This window comes from Abramis brama, assembly GCF_963993115.1.
Source record: "Abramis brama genome assembly, chromosome: 18".
Lineage (NCBI taxonomy): Eukaryota > Metazoa > Chordata > Actinopteri > Cypriniformes > Leuciscidae > Abramis > Abramis brama.
Window position 1 is genome coordinate 35,825,665 of NC_139980.1, and position 24,823 is coordinate 35,850,487.

A 24,823-nucleotide genomic window follows, 5' to 3' on the forward strand; every position below is an offset into this window, starting at 1 on the left:
CTAAATATCCCCCATTTGGCATGTTATGTTTTGAAGTTAATTTTTAATTAGTCAGATGTTAGATAATTATAGCCTATACTTTTTAAATATTGTTTATCCTAATTATTATTTAATGCACCTAAATTAGAAACAAAACACCTGCAAGTGTACACTTAGAAGAGTAAAAATGACAGAAGGTCACGTTAATTCAACTTTATTAAAACTGCATATGGCAATCAATTTGCACTTCCAAAAGTCATACATTTGTGGGAAAAAACGAAATAAACGAATATACAAATTTATTTTAAGAATAATAAAATAAAACAAAAAGCAAAGGCAGATCAGACCATTTAATGAACAAAACCAGGTTCTTTACATGGCAGACACGGGAGCGTAGCCGAAAGCCGGGCGATAAAGGTCGGTAACGTTAAACGGAATCAGTCAGGATACATCCACAAATCCAGAGGAGCAAAGAAACTAAATAGCAGACAAATCAAAGGAAAAACTAAACAGGCATGCGCTTGCAAGCGGTTACCAAACATTTTTTTCTCTGTGAGTTTCCAAAAAAGGAAAAAACATTAACGTGCAACAAGTCTGTGCGCTTAAGTCGCGGTCTGTTTGGTTTCCATGGTGACGCGTCATTGCTTGTTACGTGACACACCGCAGCCACAACAGCGCTGAATGAATGATGATCTGCTTTTATGTCATTTTTCCTTTTTTACATTTGTTAGCTATGGCATGAAATATCTGATATTCTGATTGTCAAATATATGCAACGCAATATATATATATATATAACGCAAAGTAGTGCAAGAAAAGGACAAAATGAAAGCGATCTTAAGACAATTTTTTAAATACTCAACGGGCCGGATTAAACAGCCTAACGGGCCGTAGTTTGCCCACCCCTGGCCTAGAGACTTGAAACCTGGCCAGATGGTAGAGTAGGTAGGCCTCAATTTGGGGAATCAGAGTATGACCCCGATTGGCCCATAGGTGGCGCTACAGCAACCAAAAGTACAAAAACTCTTAGACCGTTTGTCCTAGACTCAAGTGTCTTACATGTGAACTGTGTTGGTGCAGCGATGTAAGTCCACAAGTCTTTATTCATCTGGTAGTTATTGTTGATGCTTTTGTTTACATTGGCTGTAATTTGGCGCTAGAAATGCGCTAATTAGCATTAGCCATACTGGGCCAGGTGTGTTTATTTTACAATCGTTTCGTTGTATTTACTGTATTATTGCACTTTGTATTGAGTATATTGATATTTATGTAAGACAGACCTGATCGTCTAATCTGTGTGTATTGTGCATATATTACTGATATTATTACTATTGCAAATTTATTGTAACTCATATCTTAATAGAATATTATTTGTAATTTTAATTCTTTATTTCTTAATTGTTTTTTTTAATCATTACTACAGATATCCACTACAGCTATTAGTAAGAGAGACGCTGTATACAGTGCAATCACTCTCACTAAAGCATTCAAATAAATGTCATCTTACTGTGCTACTTTATCTGTACATGATTAGAACATGCAGAAAGGCAGCTTTAATTTTTAATTGTTACCTGGACAATAAACAATATCATCATCTTAATAAAAGTGCAGAGCTGCAGAACTGAGTGATTTCTGCTGATTGTCAGATTATTCTCGGTCTCTCTCCAGGAAACAGCAGGAACATGAAACTCATTTATATAAATGTAGAGCAGCTCTAATACATCCACGATCAACAACAGTCTCGTCTGTCCATCCGTAAGAGGATCAGATCTCGTCACGAGACCCGAGACCCGAGCACCCGAGACCCGAGACCCGAGACCCGAGCACCCGAGACCCGAGACCCAAGACCCGAGACCCGAGCACCCGAGACCCGAGCACACGAGACCCAAGACCCGAGACCCGAGCACCCGAGACCCGAGCACACGAGACCCAAGACCCGAGACCCGAGCACCCGAGACCCGAGCACCCGAGACCCGAGAGACCCGAGCACACGAGACCCGAGCACACGAGACCCAAGACCCGAGACCCGAGCACCCGAGACCCGAGCACACGAGACTCGAGACCCGAGCACCCGAGACCCGAGCACACGAGACCCGAGCACACGAGACCCGAGAACACGAGACCCGAGCACACGAGACCCGAGCACACGAGACCCGAGCACACGAGACCCAAGACCCGAGACCCGAGCACACGAGACCCGAGCACACGAGACCTGAGACACGAGAGACCTGAGCACACGAGACCCGAGCACCCGAGACCCGAGCACACGAGACCCAAGACCCGAGCACCCGAGACCCGAGCACCCGAGACCCGAGACACGAGACCCAAGACCCGAGACCCGAGCACCCGAGACCCGAGCACCCGAGACCCGAGCACCCGAGACCCGAGACACGAGAGACCCGAGCACACGAGACCCGAGCACACGAGACCCGAGCACACGAGGCCCAAGACCCGAGACCCGAGCACACGAGACCCGAGACACGAGAGACCTGAGCACACGAGACCCGAGCACCCGAGACCCGAGCACACGAGACCCGAGCACACGAGACCCGAGAGACCTGAGCACACGAGACCCGAGCACCCGAGACCCGAGCACACGAGACCCGAGACCCAAGACCCAAGACCCGAGCACACGAGACCCGAGAGACCTGAGCACACGAGACCCGAGACCCGAGCACACGAGACCCGAGAACACGAGACCCGAGCACACGAGACCCGAGCACACGAGACCCGAGCACACGAGACCCAAGACCCGAGCACACGAGACCCGAGCACACGAGACCTGAGACACGAGAGACCCGAGCACACGAGACCCGAGCACACGAGACCCGAGCACACGAGACCCGAGCACACGAGACCCAAGACCCGAGACCCGAACACACGAGACCCAAGACCCGAGACCCGAGCACACGAGCCCCGAGCACACGAGCCCCGAGCACACGAGACCCGAGCACACTAGACCCGAGCACACTAGACCCGAGCACACGAGACCCAAGACCCGAGACCCGAGCCCCGATGCACACGAGACCCGAGCCCCGAGCACACGAGACCCAAGCACACGAGAGACCCGAGACACGAGAGACCCGAGCACCCGAGACCCGAGCACACGAGCCCCGAGCACACGAGACCCAAGACCCGAGACCCAAGACCCGAGCACACGAGACCCAAGACCCGAGACCCGAGCAAACGAGACCCGAGCACACGAGCCCCGAGCACACGAGACCCGAGCACACGAGACCCAAGACCCGAGACCCGAGCACACGAGACCCGAGCACACGAGACCCGAGACACGAGAGACCTGAGCACACGAGACCCGAGACCCGAGCACACGAGACCCAAGACCCGAGACCCGAGCACACGAGACCCGAGCACACGAGACCCGAGCACACGAGACCCGAGCACACGAGACCCGAGAGACCTGAGCACACGAGACCCGAGCACCCGAGACCCGAGCACACGAGACCCGAGACCCAAGACCCAAGACCCGAGCACACGAGACCCGAGAGACCTGAGCACACGAGACCCGAGACCCGAGCACACGAGACCCGAGAACACGAGACCCGAGCACACGAGACCCGAGCACACGAGACCCGAGCACACGAGACCCAAGACCCGAGACCCGAGCACACGAGACCCGAGCACACGAGACCTGAGACACGAGAGACCCGAGCACACGAGACCCGAGCACACGAGACCCGAGCACACGAGACCCGAAACCCGAGACACGAGAGACCTGAGCACCTGAGACCCGAGCACCCGAGACCCGAGCACACGAGACCCGAGACCCAAGACCCGAGACCCGAGCACCCGAGACCCGAGCACACGAGACCCGAGCACACGAGACCCGAGCACACGAGACCCAAGACCCGAGACCCGAGCACACGAGACCCGAGACCCGAGCACACGAGACCCGAGCACACGAGACCCGAGCACACGAGACCCGAGACACCCGAGCACACGAGACCCGAGCACACGAGACCCGAGCACACGAGACCCGAGCACACGAGACCCGAGCACACGAGACCCAAGACCCGAGCACCCGAGACCTGAGCACATGAGACCCGAGAGACCCGAGCACACGAGAAACCCGAGCACACGAGACCCGAGCACACGAGACCCGAGCACACGAAACCCGAGCACACGAGACCCAAGACCCGAGCACACGAGACCCAAGACCCGAGACCCGAGAACACGAGACCCGAGCATACGAGACCCGAGCACACGAGACCCAAGACCCGAGACCCGAGCACACGAGACCCAAGACCCGAGACCCGAGCACACGAGACCCGATCACAGGAGACCCGAGCACACGAGACCCAAGCACACGAGACCCAAGCACACGAGACCCGAGCACACGAGACCCGAGCACACGAGACCCGAGCACAGGAGACCCAAGCACACGAGACCCAAGCACACGAGACCCGAGCACACGAGACCCAAGACCCGAGACCCGAGCACACGAGACCCGAGCACACGAGACCCGAGCACACGAGACCCGAGACCCGAGCACACGAGACCCGAGCACAGGAGACCCAAGACCCGAGCCCCGATGCACACGAGACCCGAGCCCCGAGCACACGAGACCCGAGACACGATGCACACGAGACCCGAGCCCCGAGCACCCGAGACCCGAGCACACGAGACCCGAGCACACGAGACCCGAGGACACGAGACCCGAGCACACGAGACCCAAGACCCGAGACCTGAGCACATGAGACCCGAGAGACCCGAGACCCGAGCACACGAGACCCAAGACCCGAGACCTGAGCACACGAGACCCAAGACCCGAGACCCGAGCACACGAGACCCAAGACCCGAGACCCGAGCACACGAGACCCGAGCACACGAGACCCGAGCACACGAGACCCGAGCACACGAGACCCAAGACCCGAGCCCCGATGCACACGAGACCCGAGCCCCGAGCACACGAGACCCGAGACACGAGAGACCCGAGCACACGAGACCCAAGACCCGAGACCCGAGCACACGAGACCCGAGCACACGAGACCCGAGCACACGAGACCCGAGCACACGAGACCCGAGCACACGAGACCCAAGACCCGAGCCCCGATGCACACGGGACCCGATCACCCGAGACCTGAGCACATGAGACCCGAGAGACCCGAGCACACGAGAGACCCGAGCACACGAGACCCGAGCACACGAGACCCAAGACCCGAGACCCGAGACCCGAGCACACGAGACCCAAGACCCGAGACCCGAGCACACGAGACCCGAGCATACGAGACCCGAGCACACGAGACCCAAGACCCGAGACCCGAGCCCCAAGCACATGAGCACACGAGACCCGAGCACACGAGACCCGAGCACACGAGACCCAAGCACACGAGACCCAAGCACACGAGACCCGAGCACACGAGACCCAAGACCCGAGACCCGAGCACACGAGACCCGAGCACACGAGCCCCGAGCACACGAGACCCGAGCACACGAGACCCAAGCACACGAGACCCGAGCACACGAGACCCAAGACCCGAGACCCGAGCACACGAGACCCGAGCACACGAGACCCGAGCACACGAGACCCAAGCACACGAGACCCGAGCACACGAGACCCGAGCACACGAGACCCAAGACCCGAGACCCGAGCACACGAGACCCGAGCACACGAGACCCAAGACCCGAGACCCGAGCACACGAGACCCGAGCTGCCATCACGGAGAATACAGACCAGGACTGCTCTTATGGAATATTGCAGTGTTTATTATTAGTGATTTATAATTGTTTTAAATTCCTGGTAATCTTGAATCAGAATAAGTTCCTCTTCAGCGTCTCTTCTCTTCTCTGGTGATGTGGGCAGGGCAACCTGTCACTCACATGAGATCAGCCAATAGCAAACCAATCAATTCCCCACAGACGCAATCAAGCCCCGCCCACATGTGTTCTCGTTCCAGAAGTGTTTCACTCGATATACGACACAACAGAGATGACCAGCGCAACTTCAGTTTCATGATGACTTAAAAATAGATTTGATTAAACTGACGGGACTCACCGCAGGAACCTGAAGACCTGAAACACACACTCACACACACTCACACTCACACACCACACAAACACACACACACACTAGTTGATGAAGACTGACATCTGCTGGATGTAAGACTAAAGCTGCAGTGATTCTTCACTCATTTCATACGATTTTTGTTAAACTATAAATATTAAGATAAACTGAACATCCGTCACTGAATTAAAGATTAAACATATAATCATAGTGTTGTTCTGCAGAAGCAATCCGTCAATAAACTCCAGCAAGCAAACAGAGACTCGATGATTTCACAAAAGACTTCAGTTTATATTTTATAAATACTCTTTCATTGAACAATAATCAGTAGGGATCCATTGCCATTGAAAACACATCAGAAAACAAATATGAATGAAAAAAAAAAAATGAAAAAAAAAAAAAAAAAAAAAGACACACTGGGTCCAAAAAAACAAAGCAAACACACACAGGATCTGTAAGTGGTCAGTGTGAGCTAAAGGTCAATCAGGAGAACACAGTTTTCTCATCGGAATGATCGGGAATATTTCCTTCAGAACTCATTCTGTCCGTAACAATCATCCGACAATTAAACAATCAGCTGATGAAATAAAACATCATAATGTAGATATTTCTGAAGAATTCATTAAGACTTCATGATCTGATGATACTCATAATTTAACACACACACAAATAATAATAAAATCTACTGCACTTATTAGAGCACAATATTGCAACAGCACTTCAAAACACTGAGAACTAAGAGGACTTGAAATATAGATATATGCTTTTATACTCCATTTTAAATAATTTCTTTAAATACAATTACAAGTCTCAAAAGCATCATAAACGCCCTGTGCAACGCTGACGTTTCGATCCGAACACAACCTCGGCTTAACTTCAATGCTTTAGAGTCCAGATCAGAGAAATATCATCATAATCAGATAAACGGTCAGGAATTTAAATAGAATTTGTTTTTTTAACCTCAAAAATAGTCCTAAAAATATATTGCATATTCCAGCTTTAGAAACAGACTTAATAAAATATCCCCTTTTTGTTTAGAAGAAATCGAAAGCAGAAAGACGACGCTTTTCCAAATGTAAAAAAATGACTTTAAATTTGAATATTAATTATTTTTCAGAGACGTTCCTCCTGTAATCAGCGGATGATCTGGGTATTCGACATCATAACATCATAACATCATAAGGCTGACATGAAGGGACACTAGAGAATTAAAATCATACATTTCTACACTGGGCCGAACTCTACAAACATGATTCATGCTGACGCTCTGAGTTCAGCGTAAACTGTGTTTATCTTCTGAATTCATGTCAGCGGACGTTCATATATATTTTGCAGTTAATATTTAAATCTAGCTAATGAATCTCGCTAAGGTGCTTGCTTCTCAACTGGTGTGTCTGTTCTCTCATGAAAAACAATACAAAATATTACACTAACCATATAATGATGTCTAGAATAACAAAATAAAGACTTATTAGGTTTAAAAAAGGAGGAGAAACTCTAACACATCTTTAGTTGTTTAAACTCTGTCACTGCCGGTTATACAATATTCAGTTCCTGCTTTTCTTCACTCGTCTGCTCTAGAACAGGTTTTCCTGCTTGAATGTTGATTATTCTCCTCATATTCTCCATTGTTGCGGCTCCTCTCTTCCCAGTCTGTCAGTAACGCTCTGTTTACTTCCTGTCTCTATGAAGCCCCTCCTTCTGAAAAGCACACTGTGCTCTGATTGGTCGGCTGGAGCAGTGTGTTGTGATTGGTCGAGCGCTTCGAGTGTGTTTGGGAAATGTCCCGCCCCTTACCATAACCGCCAGTTTAACACACTACTAACTAACTCAACCAGGCCCCGCCCCTTTATTCTGCGCGTTAATTATTATAATGAGGAATATTGTGACGTGTTCGTTCCCGGAAGAAACTCAAGACTAATGGAGGCGTTTCAGGAATTCAGGAACACTGGAACTCACACATGTCACTGTTGGGAATGTTGTAATATTTTATAATTGGCTTCATTTACTAAATAAACTTGAAGCGGTTTTGATCCGCATCTCACAAACGATCAGGGAATGTAATAGTGCAAGTTCTCTAGGGGACACTAGAAGCGAGAGCAAACGTCAAATAAATATTAAAATATATTTCTGCATTCTAGAGGATCTGAATCTAAAGGTTCAATTTCATAGATACAAAACATAGATCTCCTTACAAATCACGCAAACACTTCATTTGTTCCGATTAACTGATGAGATGTGTGACGGTGAATGTTGTGTTTCTCACCGCGTCGTCCTTTGGTTCGTTTGGTCAGAGTCGCCGCACTTTAGGCTGAATTCACTTTCCACAAAAGCTTCAAGGCGAGAATAAGAGCGTAAGCTTCACGAGCCGTCACTCACTCAGGGCAGGGTGAACTCAAACGCCACAGGAATAAATAATACGAGCATCAGATTTCTGTTCTCACAAACACACTCTTTATCTTTACCGGTCCGTTCACACCGAGATCCAGAACTCTAACGATGAGATCCAGAACTCTAACGATAACTACACTGGAAACATCTGATGCAAGACTTTATTTTCACTCAGAAATTACTAGTTAATTAGCAAAGAAACACCGGAAATGTTGAAGTAGAAAGATTGATTAAGAAAAAGTATTTTCTTAAGAGGTTAATTTAGATTTTCTTGTTAAACGATAGAGCTGCACGATTCTGGATAAATTAAGAATCACAGATTTTCTCTTTAAAGTAGAGATCACAATTCTCTAAACAAAATAACATGTAATTTATTAGAGGTTATAAAAGTCTAATAAAAAAAATAATTAATTTGTATTTTTAGTATTATAAATTTGTTTAAGTGAATGATTCAGTGACTCACTCATAAAGACTTCACTTGTTTCATTACTGGATGAATCAGGGTTTTTGATGAATCTCTTGAATGAATGATTCAATGACTCACTCATAAAGACTTCACTTGTTTCATTACTGGATGAATCAGGGTTTTTGAACGAATCTCTTGAATGAATGATTCAATGACTCACTCATAAAGACTTCACTTGCTTCATTACTGGATGAATCAGCGTTTTTGAACAAATCTCTTGAATGAATGATTCAATGACTCACTCATAAAGACTTCACTTGTCTCATTACTGGATGAATCAGTGTTTTTTGAATGAATACCTTGAATGAATGATTCAATGACTCACTCATAAAGACTTCACTTGTTTCATTACTGGATGAATCAGCGGTTTTGAATTAATCTCTTGAGTGAATGATTCAATGACTCACTCATAAATACTTCACTTGTTTCATTACTAGATGAATCAGCGTTTTTGAATGAATCTCTTGAGTGAATGATTCAGTGACTCACTTTGTGAAGCCGTCCCTATTCTCATAGAGTTAGAGCATTAGTTATCGTCATGCCGTCGCTGGTGTGAACGGACCTTTAGTCTGAAGATCTGGACCTCAAAGGGTTTAGTCTCGGTCTGGTTTAGATTAAGAGAGATTTGTTACGAAAGCGTCAGCGTTCTGAACCCCTCAGAGATCCTCCCATCAGCCCTCAGCAGTGCGACAGTCCAGTGTACATGACGAAGAATCGATATACAAAGTGAGGATCGACCGAGTCTCTGAAGGAGAAAGGAAGAAGGCAATTAATCTACGGAAGCCTCATTTGGACATCAAGACCACCGGCTCGGTCTAGCTGTTCCTCAGTCGTGTCGTTCCGCCAGCATGAGGATGGTCATGTGATCAGCCTCGGGACGCTGTGATTGGTTCACTGCAGGTTTTTCAGGATGCGCCCGTAGCGTAGGTCGTACACGTGTCGGCACAGGTACACCAGCTGCGGGTCGACGCCCGCGGGCACGGGCCGGTGGGACGGGTTGGCGCTGGCCGGGGGAACGGGCACCACCGGGGTGCTCTCACACACACCCTCAGAGCGCCGCTTGGCCAAGGCACAAAATCTGCAACATCACATTAGATTATTATGACACGTATACGACCAGGGCCTAAAATTAACACTCGCAGAGAGCCAAGAGCGAGTAAAAATTGGTGTATGAATCGGTGTCACTCGCCAGTTGGCCGGTCACGTTTATGAATTCTAACGATGCAATCTGAGTGTGTGTGTGTGTTTGTGTGTGCAAACTAAACACTCTTTCATGTCTTCTTGTGGTTGAACGGACAAATTCACAAAATTATGTTACAGAATACCGAGTATCCCAGTAAACACAGAGGTTCTGACAGCCTGTTTTCACGGCCGGTAAAAAATATTAATGGCCGGTACATTTTCTTAAGTCACCGGACATCGGCAGGAGTGGCAGAAAGGTAATTCTTGGCCCTTTGTGCAGCACATGTGAGAGACAGGAAGCCGGACTCAGAGCTCTCACCTACAGTACTGTGCTAGCGGCAGGACGTAGCATCGGTCCTCGATGCAGGCCACGCTGTTCTCATCCTGATGTCGAGAGGCGAAGATCTCGTTCTGAAAGAGACACAGTTTAAATGCATCTCTACAAATCATGTGAGGGTGAACATCACTCGAGCACAAGTGTCCAGTTGACAGCAGTGGCTCACCTCGCAGTGCATGCTGGGATCTCTGCCTCCTTGCGTGTGCTCAGGTCTATAGTACCAGAATAGGCTCATCATCAGCTCTCCTGAACCCAAACAGCCAGGTCAGGTCAAGTCAGGTCATACACACTCAAATACACAACTTATTTATTGACTACAACAAGACTCATCCTGCGTCAGGAGACTGAAGAAAGGACATTTCTACTAAAGAAAATGTTGTTTTGAGTGTAACTATTTTCATGATAATTTCTTCACCTGTTCTTGGGTCTTCCCACAGAGCTGAGATCTTGGCCACATACGGCAGGGTTTTCTTCCGGGGTCCCGATCTCAAGAGCACTGTGTCTCGCACCCTTATCACTTCTCCATCTCGCTCCACTCCTTCATAACACTGACGAAGAACCGTCTCGTCATCGCCCTGAAAACCACAATGATTACACTATATCCACTTCATATCTGAGCTGGGTAATGATTCACTTAGAGGCAACACACGTCAACATTACGATTCTGGATAAATTCACGATTCTCTAAACAAAATAACACCTAATTTACTAGGGGTTCTGAAAAACATTGTTAATTGCTGCAGTCTATTAAAAAAAATTATTAATTTGAATTATTATTATCATTCAAGTCAAACAAGCCTTTCAATTGCTTCATTACTGGATCAATAAGCATTATTGAACGAATATGCTGAGTGGATGATTCGATGAATCACTCATAAATACTTTACTTGTTTCATTACTGGATGAATCAGCATTTTTGAACGAATCTCTTAAATGAATATTCAATGACTCACCCATAAAGACTTCACTTGTTTCATTACTGGATGAATCAGCGTTTTTTGAATGAATACCTTGAATGAATGATTCAATGACTCATAAAAACTTCACTTGTTTCATTACTGGATGAATCGGCGTTTTTTGAAAGAATATATTGAATGAATGATTCAATGACTCACTCATAAAGACTTCACTTGTTTCATTACTGGATGAATCAGCGTTTTTTGAATGAATACCTTGAATGAATGATTCAATGACTCACTCAAAGACTTCACTTGTTTCATTACTGGATGAATCAGCGTTTTTTGAAAGAATATCTTGAATAAATGATTCAATGACTCACTCATAAAGACTTCACTTGTTTCATTACTGGATGAATCAGCGTTTTTTGAATGAATACCTTGAATGAATGATTCAATGACTCACTCATAAAGACTTCACTTGTTTCATTACTGGATGAATCAGCGTTTTTTGAATGAATACCTTGAATGAATGATTCAATGACTCATAAAAACTTCACTTGTTTCATTACTGGATGAATCGGCGTTTTTTGAAAGAATATATTGAATGAATGATTCAATGACTCACTCATAAAGACTTCACTTGTTTCATTACTGGATGAATCAGCGTTTTTTGAATGAATACCTTGAATGAATGATTCAATGACTCACTCAAAGACTTCACTTGTTTCATTACTGGATGAATCAGCGTTTTTTGAAAGAATATCTTGAATAAATGATTCAATGACTCACTCATAAAGACTTCACTTGTTTCATTACTGGATGAATCAGCGTTTTTTGAATGAATACCTTGAATGAATGATTAAATGACTCACTCATAAAGACTTCACTTGTTTCATTACTGGATGAATCAGCATTTTTTGAAAGAATACGTTGAATGAATGATTCAATGACTCACTCATAAAGACTTCACTTGTTTCATTACTGGATGAATCAGCGTTTTTTGAAAGAATATCTTGAATGAATGATTCAATGACTCACTCATAAAGACTTCACTTGTTTCATTATTGGATGAATCAGTGTTTTAAATGAATCTCTTGAATGAATATTTAATGACTCACTCATAAAAGGTGTGTTCGACTTGAAGCGGCGCTGCGCAGACCGATCAGTGTTTGACATCAAAGTACTGTGAGAGTGATTCATCCGCAGCGTCTGCTCTCTAAACACCGATCGGTCTGCCGTCGAACAACCACACCAACATCACTCACCGCAATAAACACCTCCTTCTCCGTAGGGACTCCGACCGGACGCCATCCGTTCGTAGCCTGGCGCCGGCTGACTTTCCTCTGGTGTTTGGCACTTGCTGGACTAGCTGTGGGTTGTTTGGATAACCTGGTGTGGCCCATCGTGAGCGAGCCGTTGGATGGCTTGGAGTTTTGAGGGCATTTTTTGCCCACTTTAAGCCTGACTTCAGCCTGCCTGCGGTCCGACATCGAGGACAGGAGCCGCGGGTCAAGCGGGGGGGACCGGTTCACTCGGGGCATGCTGGGACACCCAGAGAGCGGGGGGGACCGGTTCACTCGGGGCATGCTGGGACATCCAGAGAGCGGGGGGGACCGGTTCACTCGGGGCATGCTGGGACATCCAGAGAGAGGCAGGGTCGGAGGAACCAGGAGCGAGCGACTGTGCTCATCTTGAGACAAGGAGAAGCCTTCTGGAACAGCACAATGAAACACATGATTACTACAGGTGTGACGCTGCACAACAATGACAGACAGGTATGGCTAGTTAACCCTTGTGCATTAATTAAAAAAATATACACATTGGTCCATAGTGGACAAAAATGTCAGTGTCAAAAAACTGTCATAAAAATTTGAAGCTTGGGAGCACAGACTTAAGTTTGGTCTCATTTTAAAGAAGACTGGCAGATTATTGTTGAAGTAAAAAACGTTTTAAAAGTTTTTGATTTATGAACAATATTTTATGAAACATGTTGAACTCTAAAACTGCTAGAAAAATTAAAGCTATAAATCTAAACAAGTCGTGTTCCAAATTTGAGGTTGATATCTCAAAAAATTATCTTTCAGTCAGATTTAGTTTTGGCGCAGTATAATAATATAGGGGTGGTCGGGCATAAGGTAGGGGTGTCACAATATATCGCAATATAAAAATGCAACTATGTATCGTGGATAGTGACAATATATATTGTGTATATTGAGTTTTAGTGTCAGTACTACATTAAACTACTATAATGTTGAATATAATGTATAATAATGCAATGGGAGGGTATTTGTGGGTCCTGATAATGCCAAATGTCTGATGTTACCAGTAAAAAGTGGCTTATATTACTTTAAATATATCTAGTCAGTGAAAGAGTGCAAGCTGATTCATCTGAAATAATTCTGTTTTCAGCTTCAGAATCATGAATATTGTTATTCTGGTGTCTCTATTGTCCTGTGCTTTGGGATTCCAACACCAAGTCCAAGCCTATTTATTTACAACCACAATGTAATACCAAATTTAGCATTTTAATCAACAGTATATTATTTGTTAACCTTACATCATATGTCTTGGAGTATCGCAATAATATCGTATCGTGAGTTCAGTATCGTGATATGTATCGTATCGTGAGTTCAGTGTCGTGATATGTATCGAATCGTGAGTTCAGTATCGTGATATGTGTCGAATCGTGAGTTCAGTATCGTGATATATCAAATCGTGAGTTCAGTATCGTGATATGTATCGTATTGTGAGTTCAGTGTAGTGATATGTATCGAATCGTGAGTTCAGTGTAGTGATATGTATCGTATCATGAGTTCAGTGTCGTGGTATGTATCGTATCGTGAGTTCAATATCGTGATATGTATTGTATCGTGAGTTCAATATCGTGATATGTATCGTATCGTGAGTTCAGTATTGTGATAAGTATCGTATTGTGAGTTCAATATTGTGATATGTATCGAATCGTGAGTTCAATATGTGATATGTATCATATCGTGATTCGTGATATGTATCGTATCGTGAGTTCAGTATTGTGATATGTATCGTATCGTGAGTTCAATATCGTGATATGTATCGAATTGTGAGTTCAATATGTGATATGTATCATATCGTGATTCGTGATATGTATCGTATCGTGAGTTCAGTGTAGTGATATGTATCGTATCGTGAGTTCAGTGTAGTGATATGTATCGTATCGTGAGTTCAGTGTAGTGATATGTATCGTATCGTGAGTTCAGTGTAGTGATATGTATCGAATCGTGAGTTCAGTATCGTGATATGTGTCGAATCGTGAGTTCAGTGTAGTGATATGTATCGTATCGTGAGTTCAGTGTAGTGATATGTATCGTATCGTGAGTTCAGTGTCGTGATATGTATCGAATCGTGAGTTCAGTATCGTGATATGTGTCGAATCGTGAGTTCAGTATCGTGATATATCAAATCGTGAGTTCAGTATCGTGATATGTATCGTATTGTGAGTTCAGTGTAGTGATATGTATCGAATCGTGAGTTCAGTGTAGTGATATGTATCGTATCATGAGTTCAGTGTCGTGGTATGTATTGTATCGTGAGTTCAATATCGTGATATGTATTGTATCGTGAGTTCAATATCGTGATATGTATCGTATCGTGAGTTCAGTATTGTGATAAGTATCGTATTGTGAGTTCAATATTGTGATATGTATCGAATCGTGAGTTCAATATGTGATATGTATCATATCGTGATTCGTGATATGTATCGTATCGTGAGTTCAGTATTGTGATATGTATCGTATCGTGAGTTCAATATCGTGATATGTATCGAATTGTGAGTTCAATATGTGATATGTATCATATCGTGATTCGTGATATGTATCGTATCGTGAGTTCAGTGTAGTGATATGTATCGTATCGTGAGTTCAGTGTAGTGATATGTATCGTATCGTGAGTTCAGTGTAGTGATATGTATCGTATCGTGAGTTCAGTGTAGTGATATGTATCGTATTGTGAGTTCAGTATCGTGATATGTATCATATCGTGAGTTCCGTGTCGTGATATGTATCGTATCGTGATATGTATCGTATCGTGAGTTCAGTGTCGTGGCATACCGAATTGTGAGTTCAGTATTGTGATATGTATCGTATCGTGAGTTCAGTGTAGTGATATGTATCGTATCGTGAGTTCAGTGTAGTGATATGTATCGTATCGTGAGTTCAGTGTAGTGATATGTATCGTATCGTGAGTTCAGTATTGTGATATGTATCGTATCGTGAGTTCAGTATCGTGATATGTATCATATCGTGAGTTCAGTGTAGTGATATGTATCGTATTGTGAGTTAAGTCTTGTGATAAGTATCGAATCGTGAGTTCAGTGTAATGATATGTATCGTATCGTGGGTTCAGCAAAGTGATAAGTATCGAATTGTGAGTTCAGTATCGTGATATCGAATTGTGAGTTCAGTATCGTGATATCGAATTGTGAGTTCAGTAATGTGATATGTATCGAATCGTGACAATTACACCCCTATTATTGATGATATTCATCAATCGTCATCATGATCTCTGACCTGTTTTGATGGGATGTCTGCAGTGTGAGCAGCTGGTGGGGAAGGAGCAGGTCCGGCTAGCGAAGGCGTATCGTCCGACTCCACAGCGGTAGCATCCCGACCCGACGGACCCGCAGAAGGGATGAGCGATCCCTGAGGAGGCTAGCAGCGCCGGTGCACTCAAACTCGGCCCGGGGTGAGCGATGTGCACGAGGTACCCGGCGTAGCATGGATCCGCGCACACACACGGATGAGCGCTGAGCGTTAGCGCCGGATGTGCCGGAACCAGGTGTTTGATCCGCGACTCGTCTGGCTCCTGCGCGAGGAACAGCGCTAGCCGGTGGCAGTCCGGCGGACAGCAGCAAAACGCACTTAGCTCCGCCTCCACCGGCTCCTCCTTCACCACCGTCACCGGGTATCCCAGAATGCTTTGCGACTGGAAGCCCGGTTTAGCTGCCGCGTGACTCAGTTCTGACTCGTAGCACCTGCTTTTACACACTTCACAAGCTCTGTCGGGATCGCGGCTGATCTTCTTGGACGGCGCCTGTGCTTTGGGTTTGCAGCGGTCCGGTTTGATCCTTCCTGTAGTTGAGCTAGTTAGCTTCATTAGTGCGGCAGCATTGAGTCCGGCTAGCCGTCTGGGAGCCGGAGCATAGAGACTTGCGTCAGACTCGTCTTTCTTCCTCTTCTTTTGGCACGTCTCTGCCTTCGAGGTTCTTTTCGAGCAGGTCTTAGCAGTTGAGGTGCCATCGCCGTGTTTCTTGGCTAGTTTGGTGTCGGTTTTCTCGAGCAGCAGACTGTTAACCGCCTCAGCGTTTAGAGACGCTAGTCGACGTTTACGTGGCTCGGGAGCTGAATGTTTATCCTGCAATGACTTCTCTTTTTTGGGATCCACTTCTGGGATCAGTTCCTCCTGTCCGTCCAAACGCGTGAGCAAAACATGGCAGCTCAACGCCTCGCCGTCTGAAGCCGCGGCTCTTCCTCGTAGCGGGTACAGCTTACGCTTGCGCTCGCTCACAGTCTTAGCCTTTCCTCTCTTGCTCACGTGCTTCTTAGTTTCATCCATTTTCAGTGAATGTTTTTGACTTTCATGCTGCTCACGATTCCTGGCCTTGACTTTCTTCGCCATTGATCGCGCAGGCCAGGCTCCGCCCACAGTTTCACCATGTGACCCGCCCTCCACGTGGTCCCGCCCCTCGCCACGACACTGGCCGGGGGAGCCTTTTTTCCGAGCGTGGGTCATAACATGCTTTCGGAGAAGACCTACGGGATAAAAAGGGATTTGAAATGAATATGACAATATTGATAAACAAGAGAGGAATAATTGCTTTTAGTACGAAGAAACACCAAATACAAGATGTGAATAAAACGTGCATTTTTTAACTTATCTTACACTTTCATCTAAAGCACTTTCATCAAGATGATATCAATGCAATTATTTGATAAAAAATACAGTAAAACAGTGAAATATTATTAGCATGTAAAACAGCTGTTTTCTATGTGAATATATAGTAAAGTGTAATTTTTTATATATAACACACACAGCAAGATGGAATCCAAGATGGCGGCGCGCATAGGCGCATCTGCTTCACGCTCTCACTTTTGGTGCTGTTTGTTTTTGTTTACATGTTTGATTGTTAAAGGGGTGGTATAATGCCCTTTTCACAAGATGTAAAATAAATCTATGATATCCCCAGAGTGTGTGTGTGAAGTTTTAGCTCAAAATACCCCACAGATATTTGTATATAGCATATTATAGTTGTCACGTTTTGAGGGTGAGCAAAAACACACCGTTTTTGTGTCTGTCCCTTTAAATGCAAATGAGCTGCTGCTCCCAGCACAGTGGGCGGAGCTTCAAGAGCTTGTGTGTGTGTGTGTGTGTGTGTGTTAGCAGCTCTATTACCTCACACAAACACACACTGAACATTTCAAAAACTTTTAGCCTTTTATGTTCAAACCGGAGTTGGTCAATGATGGAGAGACTCGAGAAGAAGTGACAACATGTAGAAGCAACAGGACATTTCTGAATGGTTAGTTGATGGATTTATGTTGCTGATGTGTAGTTATCTTCTAGACATTGATTAGCAGACTATAACGAGTGACTTTGTGGACTCGCACAATCTCCCGGGGAGATAGCCAGGATACAAGGCTCTCCGTGGATTGCTGTCGGCTCCGGCCTACCTGCGAGATTAAGGAAACGCACACACACACCACCGCTACCCAGCGTCTTTCTTTCTAACGCCAGATCTATCAACAGTAAGATGGACGAGTTGAGTCTACAGAGCTCTGCGATTAACTCATAAAGGACTAGGGATTGGAATCTTAAGGCACTTAACGATCCGATTCCCAAAACGATTCTTAACATACATTTTTGGTAACTAATTATCCTGCTGTGCAAATACATGAACTTTATATTTTAACCAAAATTTTTTATTTTTGTTTATAGTTATAATCTGTTTGACAGTACTGCCATATTAAAAATGATTATGAAGATTTCTTTCAATACTTTTATTTCATTAACAAAGTTATATTCAGGATTGACAAGCTCTGAATGAAAGCCATACAATTGCAAAGAACAATTCATTAAGAATAAACAGTTCTCAATTTACAACTAAGTGTTGTAAATTTTTCAGTTTCTTTAGAACATTTTAGACCGCTAACTGTATCGTGGCTCAAGTACCTGTAACATCGTGCAAAATCCTTGGTTATCCACAACGGAGTAAGGGCGCAAATCTTTGGCAATAAAACCCGCCACTGACCGGGTAATCCGTCTCGCCTTTTCAGGATTCGGTGGAAGCTTTGCTAACGTTACTCGAGGGTCCTTTGACTGTAACCGCGAGTGTTTGTGATTGGACCAGAATGCTCTGAGTGGAACCGCGTAATATGTTTCTTCATATTAGTCGTGTTGCTGAAATATTTGAATTTGGTGCCACAGACTTTGCACACAGTATGGCTTTTATCAACAACACCTTTTTCGGTGTCTTCAGGAAATCAAAAATGTTGCCACACAGTCGATTTCAAATTTGATGGAGCAGGTCGTAGTTTGTCCATTTTATCTTAAACGAAGCCAATTCACCAGCATACGAACGTTCGTCCATCAACGGGTCTTTCCGTTTGGCCAGTGACCGCGCGCACACACAGTGGTGAAGTGCCAGTTTGAATTGAACACAGAATCGATTCTGAATCATTAGATAATGAATCCCGACGCATCGACCTTTTCTCCCACCCCTAAAAAGGACTGTTGCATTCTAACCGTACCTGAGACGTGTCTTCACCCACATATCCCAGACGTAGCTAGCGGACCGCACCGTATTTCACTGGGATAGGAACAAAGACTCCGGTAAGAGCAAGTGAGGGCGATTATGCATTTACAGCCATAACAACTGGTGCACAAATACACAAGTTACAGGAAGTCATTGCTCTCCAGAGGTTAAACGCAGAGCGCTCTCTCTCCCACAGTTACAGCTGCTTACATTCCAGCAGATGCTAATCCTAGCATAGCCCTAGGCTACTTGCTTAGTGCTATACATTTAATACAAAGCAATCACCCTGAAGCAGTCCATATTACAGCTGGTGGTGTTAATCAGTCAGACTGCTCTCCCGAAAGAGATTAGATGTGCAACAAGCAGGACAAACACATCAGATACAGTTTACTCCAACATTAAGAACGGGTTCAGGTCCATATTATTATCCGTACTCCTGATTCCAGCTTACATCCCCCCCGCAGGAGGAAAACCCATTATTAAACCTGTTAAAGTATGGCCTGAAGGAGCGTCTGACAAACTGGGTCATTTCTGAGGTTCAGGACTGGGAGAACACATCAAGGGTTTTTTGTTTTTTTATACATTCTCCATAACTCTGTATTACACTCATAATGTTTCCTTACGCACCATCAGACCGTTGCTTCCTTCTCTGCTGTCTGTACATACTGTTGTTTTTGTTTCGGTTTTTGTTAATCTGATATGCAACTGTAATCGCTCCTTTCTTGGACTGGGCAAATGTCTTTTTTCCATTTATGCATGAACTGATTGTTTGTTCTTTACTGTTATTGTGAAGCGTCCTTGAGCTTGGGAAAGGCACTATATAAACATAAACAAGCCCCTTTCACACAGAGATTCCGGAAAACACACGGATAATGTGTACCAGTGTTGATTTTGGTTCATTGGTCCGGAATCTGTGAGTGCGTTCACACACATCCCGTAAGACCCCGTAAGACCCCGTAAGATCCCGTAAGACCCCGTAAGACCCCGTAAGACCCCGTAAGACCCCGTAAGATCCCGTAAGACCCCGTAAGATCCCGTAAGATCCCGTAAGACCCCGTAAGAACCCGTAAGAACCCGTAAGATCCCGTAAGACCCCGTAAGATCCCGTAAGACCCAGTAAGATCCCGTAAGACCCCGTAAGACCCTGTAAGAACCCGTAAGACCCCGTAAGATCCCGTAAGACCCCGTAAGACCCCGTAAGATCCCGTAAGACCCCGTAAGAACCCGTAAGATCCCGTAAGACCCCGTAAGATCCCGTAAGATCCCGTAAGACCCCGTAAGAACCCGTAAGAACCCGTAAGATCCCGTAAGACCCCGTAAGATCCCGTAAGACCCAGTAAGATCCCATAAGACCCCGTAAGATCCCGTAAGATCCCGTAAGACCCCGTAAGATCCCGTAAGACCCCGTAAGAACCCGTAAGACCCCGTAAGATCCCGTAAGACCCAGTAAGACCTGTGACGTCAGGATGTGTTGCAGAAAGGCGTGTCTACTCTTCCGCTACGGCTCTGTCCGCTGTAGTCGTGCTCTGGGTGGATTTATTAACGCAGCGTCTTTAGTTCACTAATGATCTGCGCTCTCGATCTCGAGAAACCACGCTCGAGCGTTCGGTCGTACACTAACGCCTCGCGTCCCGCTCCACAAAGCCGGCGAGCGCTCCCAGCTCCAGCTTCAGGATAGCAGGAGCTCCTGGTCTCGGCTTCACTCCAGCTTACAGACATGTTTTCATTCTTTCTTTGTTGATGACGAACACAAACTCATGTTGTTCAACCTCGTCAGACTCTCGCTCATCTTCTGAACACTAATGAAGATATTGTTGAGTAAATCTGAGAGCTGTCTCACTCCTCCATAGGCTTCTCTGTTAATGAAACTTGCCGGTCCAGAAAGTTAGTAAAGACAATGTTTAGAATAGTGACTACAGCGGCTCAACCTCACGTTTATCAAGCGACGAGAATACTTTTTCTGCGCAAAACAAACAAAAATAACGACTTTCTTCCACTCTTCATGTCCAATAGTGAGCCTCCGTTCTGTTAAGAAGGTTCTCCGTTCTCCGTAAGGTTTGCTAATTAAGTTATTTATGCTAATTATGCAATGACAATAAAAGGAATTGATTGATTGATTGACTGATTTATTCCTGTGATCAAAGCTGAATTTATTTGATCAGAAATACAGTAAAAATAGTGAAATATTATTCTAATGTAAATCATCTGTTTTCTATGTGAATATATAGTAAAGTGTAATTTATTCCTGTGATCAAAGCTGCATTTTCAGCATCATTACTCCAGTCTTCAGTGTCACATGATCCTTCAGAAATCACTCTAATATGATGATCTGATGATCAAGAAACATTTATGATTATTATCAGTGTTGAAAACAGTTTCATATTTCTGTGGAAACTGTGATGCATTTTAGTTTTCAGGATTCTTTCAGTTCAAAAGAACAGCATTTATTAGAAATATAATCTTTTGTAACATTATAAATATCTTTACTGTCACTTTTGATCAATTTAGCCTAATGCGTCCTTGATGAATAAAAGTATTGATTTCTTTTTCAGACTTTTGAACGGCAGTTTATCAGTTTCTTCAAAAATATGAGTCAGCACAACCGTCTTCAACATCGATAATAATCATAAATGTTTCTTGATCATCAAATCATCATATTAGAGTGATTTCTGAAGGATCATGTGACACTGAAGACTGGAGTAATGATGCTGACGATAATAATAATATTTTCTGAATGTAACTAGAGTGAATAAGAGCTCAGAGCTTCGGCAGAGAAGATTATCCGTTCATCACACCGATCATAATCCAGATTCTGTTATGATTGATTATTTCTGAAGTTTGACAGCATCAATTTCACTTTTGTTGTCTGAAATACTGAGCACCTGAGACACTGTTCAAAACAACATTTTGTGCAGCATAACAGCATTAAGGAGAGTAAACACCGACAGAAAATGAATTAATGATGCATGAAATAGCAATATTACGTCTGAGTCTTGCAGGACTCGAACCCTCAACCCTTCAGTTCCGCCAGATCTCCAGCCACTGTCACTGAACTAGACACAGTTTAACAGTGACCACTGACCAGAGTCACAGTATTACACCACAGTTCACGTTTATGTTACTTGTGTGAATATTAAAGCATGTTAATGTGGAGCAGCTGATGCGTTACGCACATGCGCGCGCGCGGATCTAGAAGTTCGACGCGCAACGTAAATTGTTACGGGTCGTGACGTCACATTTGTTAGTTTGTGACGTCGTGGTGTTTGTTGCGATGCTGATGTGCGCGCTGGCCTGACGTCATCATACAGCAGAAATAACGCCCTTGCTCAACAACAACAAAAACAACAACATCAGGTGACATTAAAACGCGAGCGCGCGCTGCACGAGATCAACTTATAGCTCGCGTCATCACGACGCTATTAAAGCGCCCTCGATCCAAGCGCGTTGGTCGAGGCGTCGGCGCGGGTGAACGCATGAGACGCGGCGCGTGTTTATTTCTGCGGATCTGCACAAACACTCACCAGTAAAACACACACGAGCGTCGAGGATCCGCGCTGCTCGTCCACGGCTGTTTCTCTTCCTGCTTCTGCGCTCAACTTCACGAGGACCAATCACACGCTCGCATGCTGATGCGCGCGGCCCCCTCAGCCAATCAGCGAACAACACTCAACGTCATTATAATATTCATCTTTTACAGTGTCTAGGTGTCAATAATTATAACTCGCGCACACTAATGGGCTTCCAACTATAATGGAATAATTAAGATTGTTTGATGTTTCTGAAAGAGTCTCTTCTGCTCACCAAAGCTGCATTTATTTAATCAAAAATACAGTAAAAACAGTGAAATATTATTGTAATGTAAATCATCTGTTTTCTATGTGAATATATAGTAAAGTGTAATTTATTCCTGTGATCAAAGCTGAATTTTCAGCATCATTACTCCAGTCTTCAGTGTCACATGATCCTTCAGAAATCACTGATGAAAAAAACATGATGAATTGATGATCAAGAAACATTTATGATTATTATCAGTGTTGAAAACAGCTTCATATTTCTGTGGAAACTGTGATACATTTTATTTTCAGGATTCTTTGAGGAATAGAAAGTTTTTAGAACAGCATTTATTTGAAATAGAGTCTTTTGTAACATTATAAATGTCTTTACTGTCACTTTTGATCAATTTAATGCGCCCTTAATAAATAAAAGTATACGTTTTTTAATCTTACCCCAAACTTTTGAATGATAGTGCATCAGGTTTGAAACAGATATTTTAAATTGTACTAATATTTCACTGTCTTCATTAAATAAATGCAGTCTTGTTGAGCAGAAGAGATGTCAATCATCTTAATCTGAATTATTCTAAACCTCTATACTGTCTCTGAACACTGAAGACACACTCAAAACATACTCGGACTGTCTTATTAATATGTGATATCACTGCATTATATCTTAGAGGAGAATATGCTTCTGTCGGCTTGTGCTTTTATAAATACTAATGGTATTTATAAAAGCACAAGCCGACAACATGGATTATGACTTGACATAATAATGCATAACTCCAGTCATAAAGCGATTCTCCCAGACTGCGTTTGGTGGTTTTATAAGGTCACGCTTCAGTCATTCACAACTCCAGATATGACTGCAATTCACACACACACACACACACACACACACACACACACACACACACACACACTTTCAGTTCTGATCAGAGAGAAAACCACTTGCTAAACACACGTTTGCGTAAGGCCAACAATAATGCACTCAAAGCCAGAATAGAAAGTAAAGACACACAGTCAAACTCAGTATTTAGAAGCGAAACATTTACTGACCAGCCCGAGTCGCTCGAGTCTCTGATCATATAACGCACTACAGCAAGTGTGGCTGAGAAGAACAACTCCATCTTTAGACACAAACAAATAAAACAAATAAATGAGATTCCAGTCAATATTCTGTATTGATCATGTAATTTCATCAGTAAGAAAACATAAGCAGTTTTAGACCCTCGTCTTCCATCTTCCTGATGATGAACGTCATTACACACACACTCACACTCACACACACACACACACACACGCACACAGATACTCACTCACACACACACACACACACACACACACACATACCTACTTAACCACAATGTGAGGACGTATGACTGGGAACCCTACCTTTAGGGACACCCCTTTCTGAAGGGTCTAGAGACAAAAGAAAGATATGACTGCACTTCTGGAGAAGCTGTCATCACAATTATCACTTGATTTTATCAATAAAAGCCTTCCTTAAAGACCTGACATTTTGCCTTCACTTTAGGGACAGTATTTTTTATGTCCATTTTGGGGACATTAAACACAAACTCTGATGAAGTCATACTTTGAGGACCATGGTGATACACATACTCTGGTTAAGGTATACTTTCAGGACATTGTTGAGATGTTATATATTATTTATCCTAAGAAGACAGAAGTAGAATATTACAATTCAAAGTTCCAATACTGGACAGTGAAATCAAGCTAGTGCAGAGATACAGGTGTGAGAGAGTAAACTGGGTTTCTTCTTTTCTGCAAGATCACTGTAAATGGGTAGCCTACATTTTTTGTCTGATTTGTAGCTTGAGATCAAGTGCCTTTGGCTGCTCAGTTGGGGAATGACAATTAACATTCAGAAATATTATTGATTTGACTGAATGACTATCAGAAGCAAAAGATGAACAGAATTGAGCTGAATAATAACACTATTGTCTTTAATTTCAACTGTAAAACAG

At 44.3% G+C, this 24,823-nt stretch overlaps 1 protein-coding gene across 3 annotated transcripts; it reads right to left on the bottom strand.

The window, feature by feature from the left end:
* Positions 1-6,271: 6,271 nt before the first annotated feature.
* Positions 6,272-24,092, bottom strand: LOC311068675 (bromo adjacent homology domain-containing 1 protein). 3 transcript variants are annotated; one of them, XM_084091274.1, is made up of 8 exons: positions 24,066-24,092; positions 23,895-23,965; positions 15,821-17,062; positions 12,542-12,987; positions 10,793-10,952; positions 10,544-10,623; positions 10,360-10,451; positions 6,272-9,936 (listed from the first exon to the last, which is right to left on the bottom strand). In XM_084091274.1, exons 3-8 carry the CDS (start codon positions 17,040-17,042, stop codon positions 9,750-9,752), a joined length of 2,187 nt encoding a protein of 728 aa, XP_083947400.1. In that variant the 5' UTR covers positions 17,043-17,062; positions 23,895-23,965; positions 24,066-24,092; the 3' UTR covers positions 6,272-9,749. The 3 variants fall into 3 exon arrangements, with proteins under 3 accessions (XP_083947400.1, XP_083947399.1, XP_083947401.1); XM_084091273.1 differs by lacking the exons at positions 23,895-23,965; positions 24,066-24,092 and adding an exon at positions 22,584-22,693; XM_084091275.1 differs by lacking the exons at positions 23,895-23,965; positions 24,066-24,092 and adding an exon at positions 18,480-20,058.
* Between the last annotated feature and the right edge of the window lie 731 nt (positions 24,093-24,823).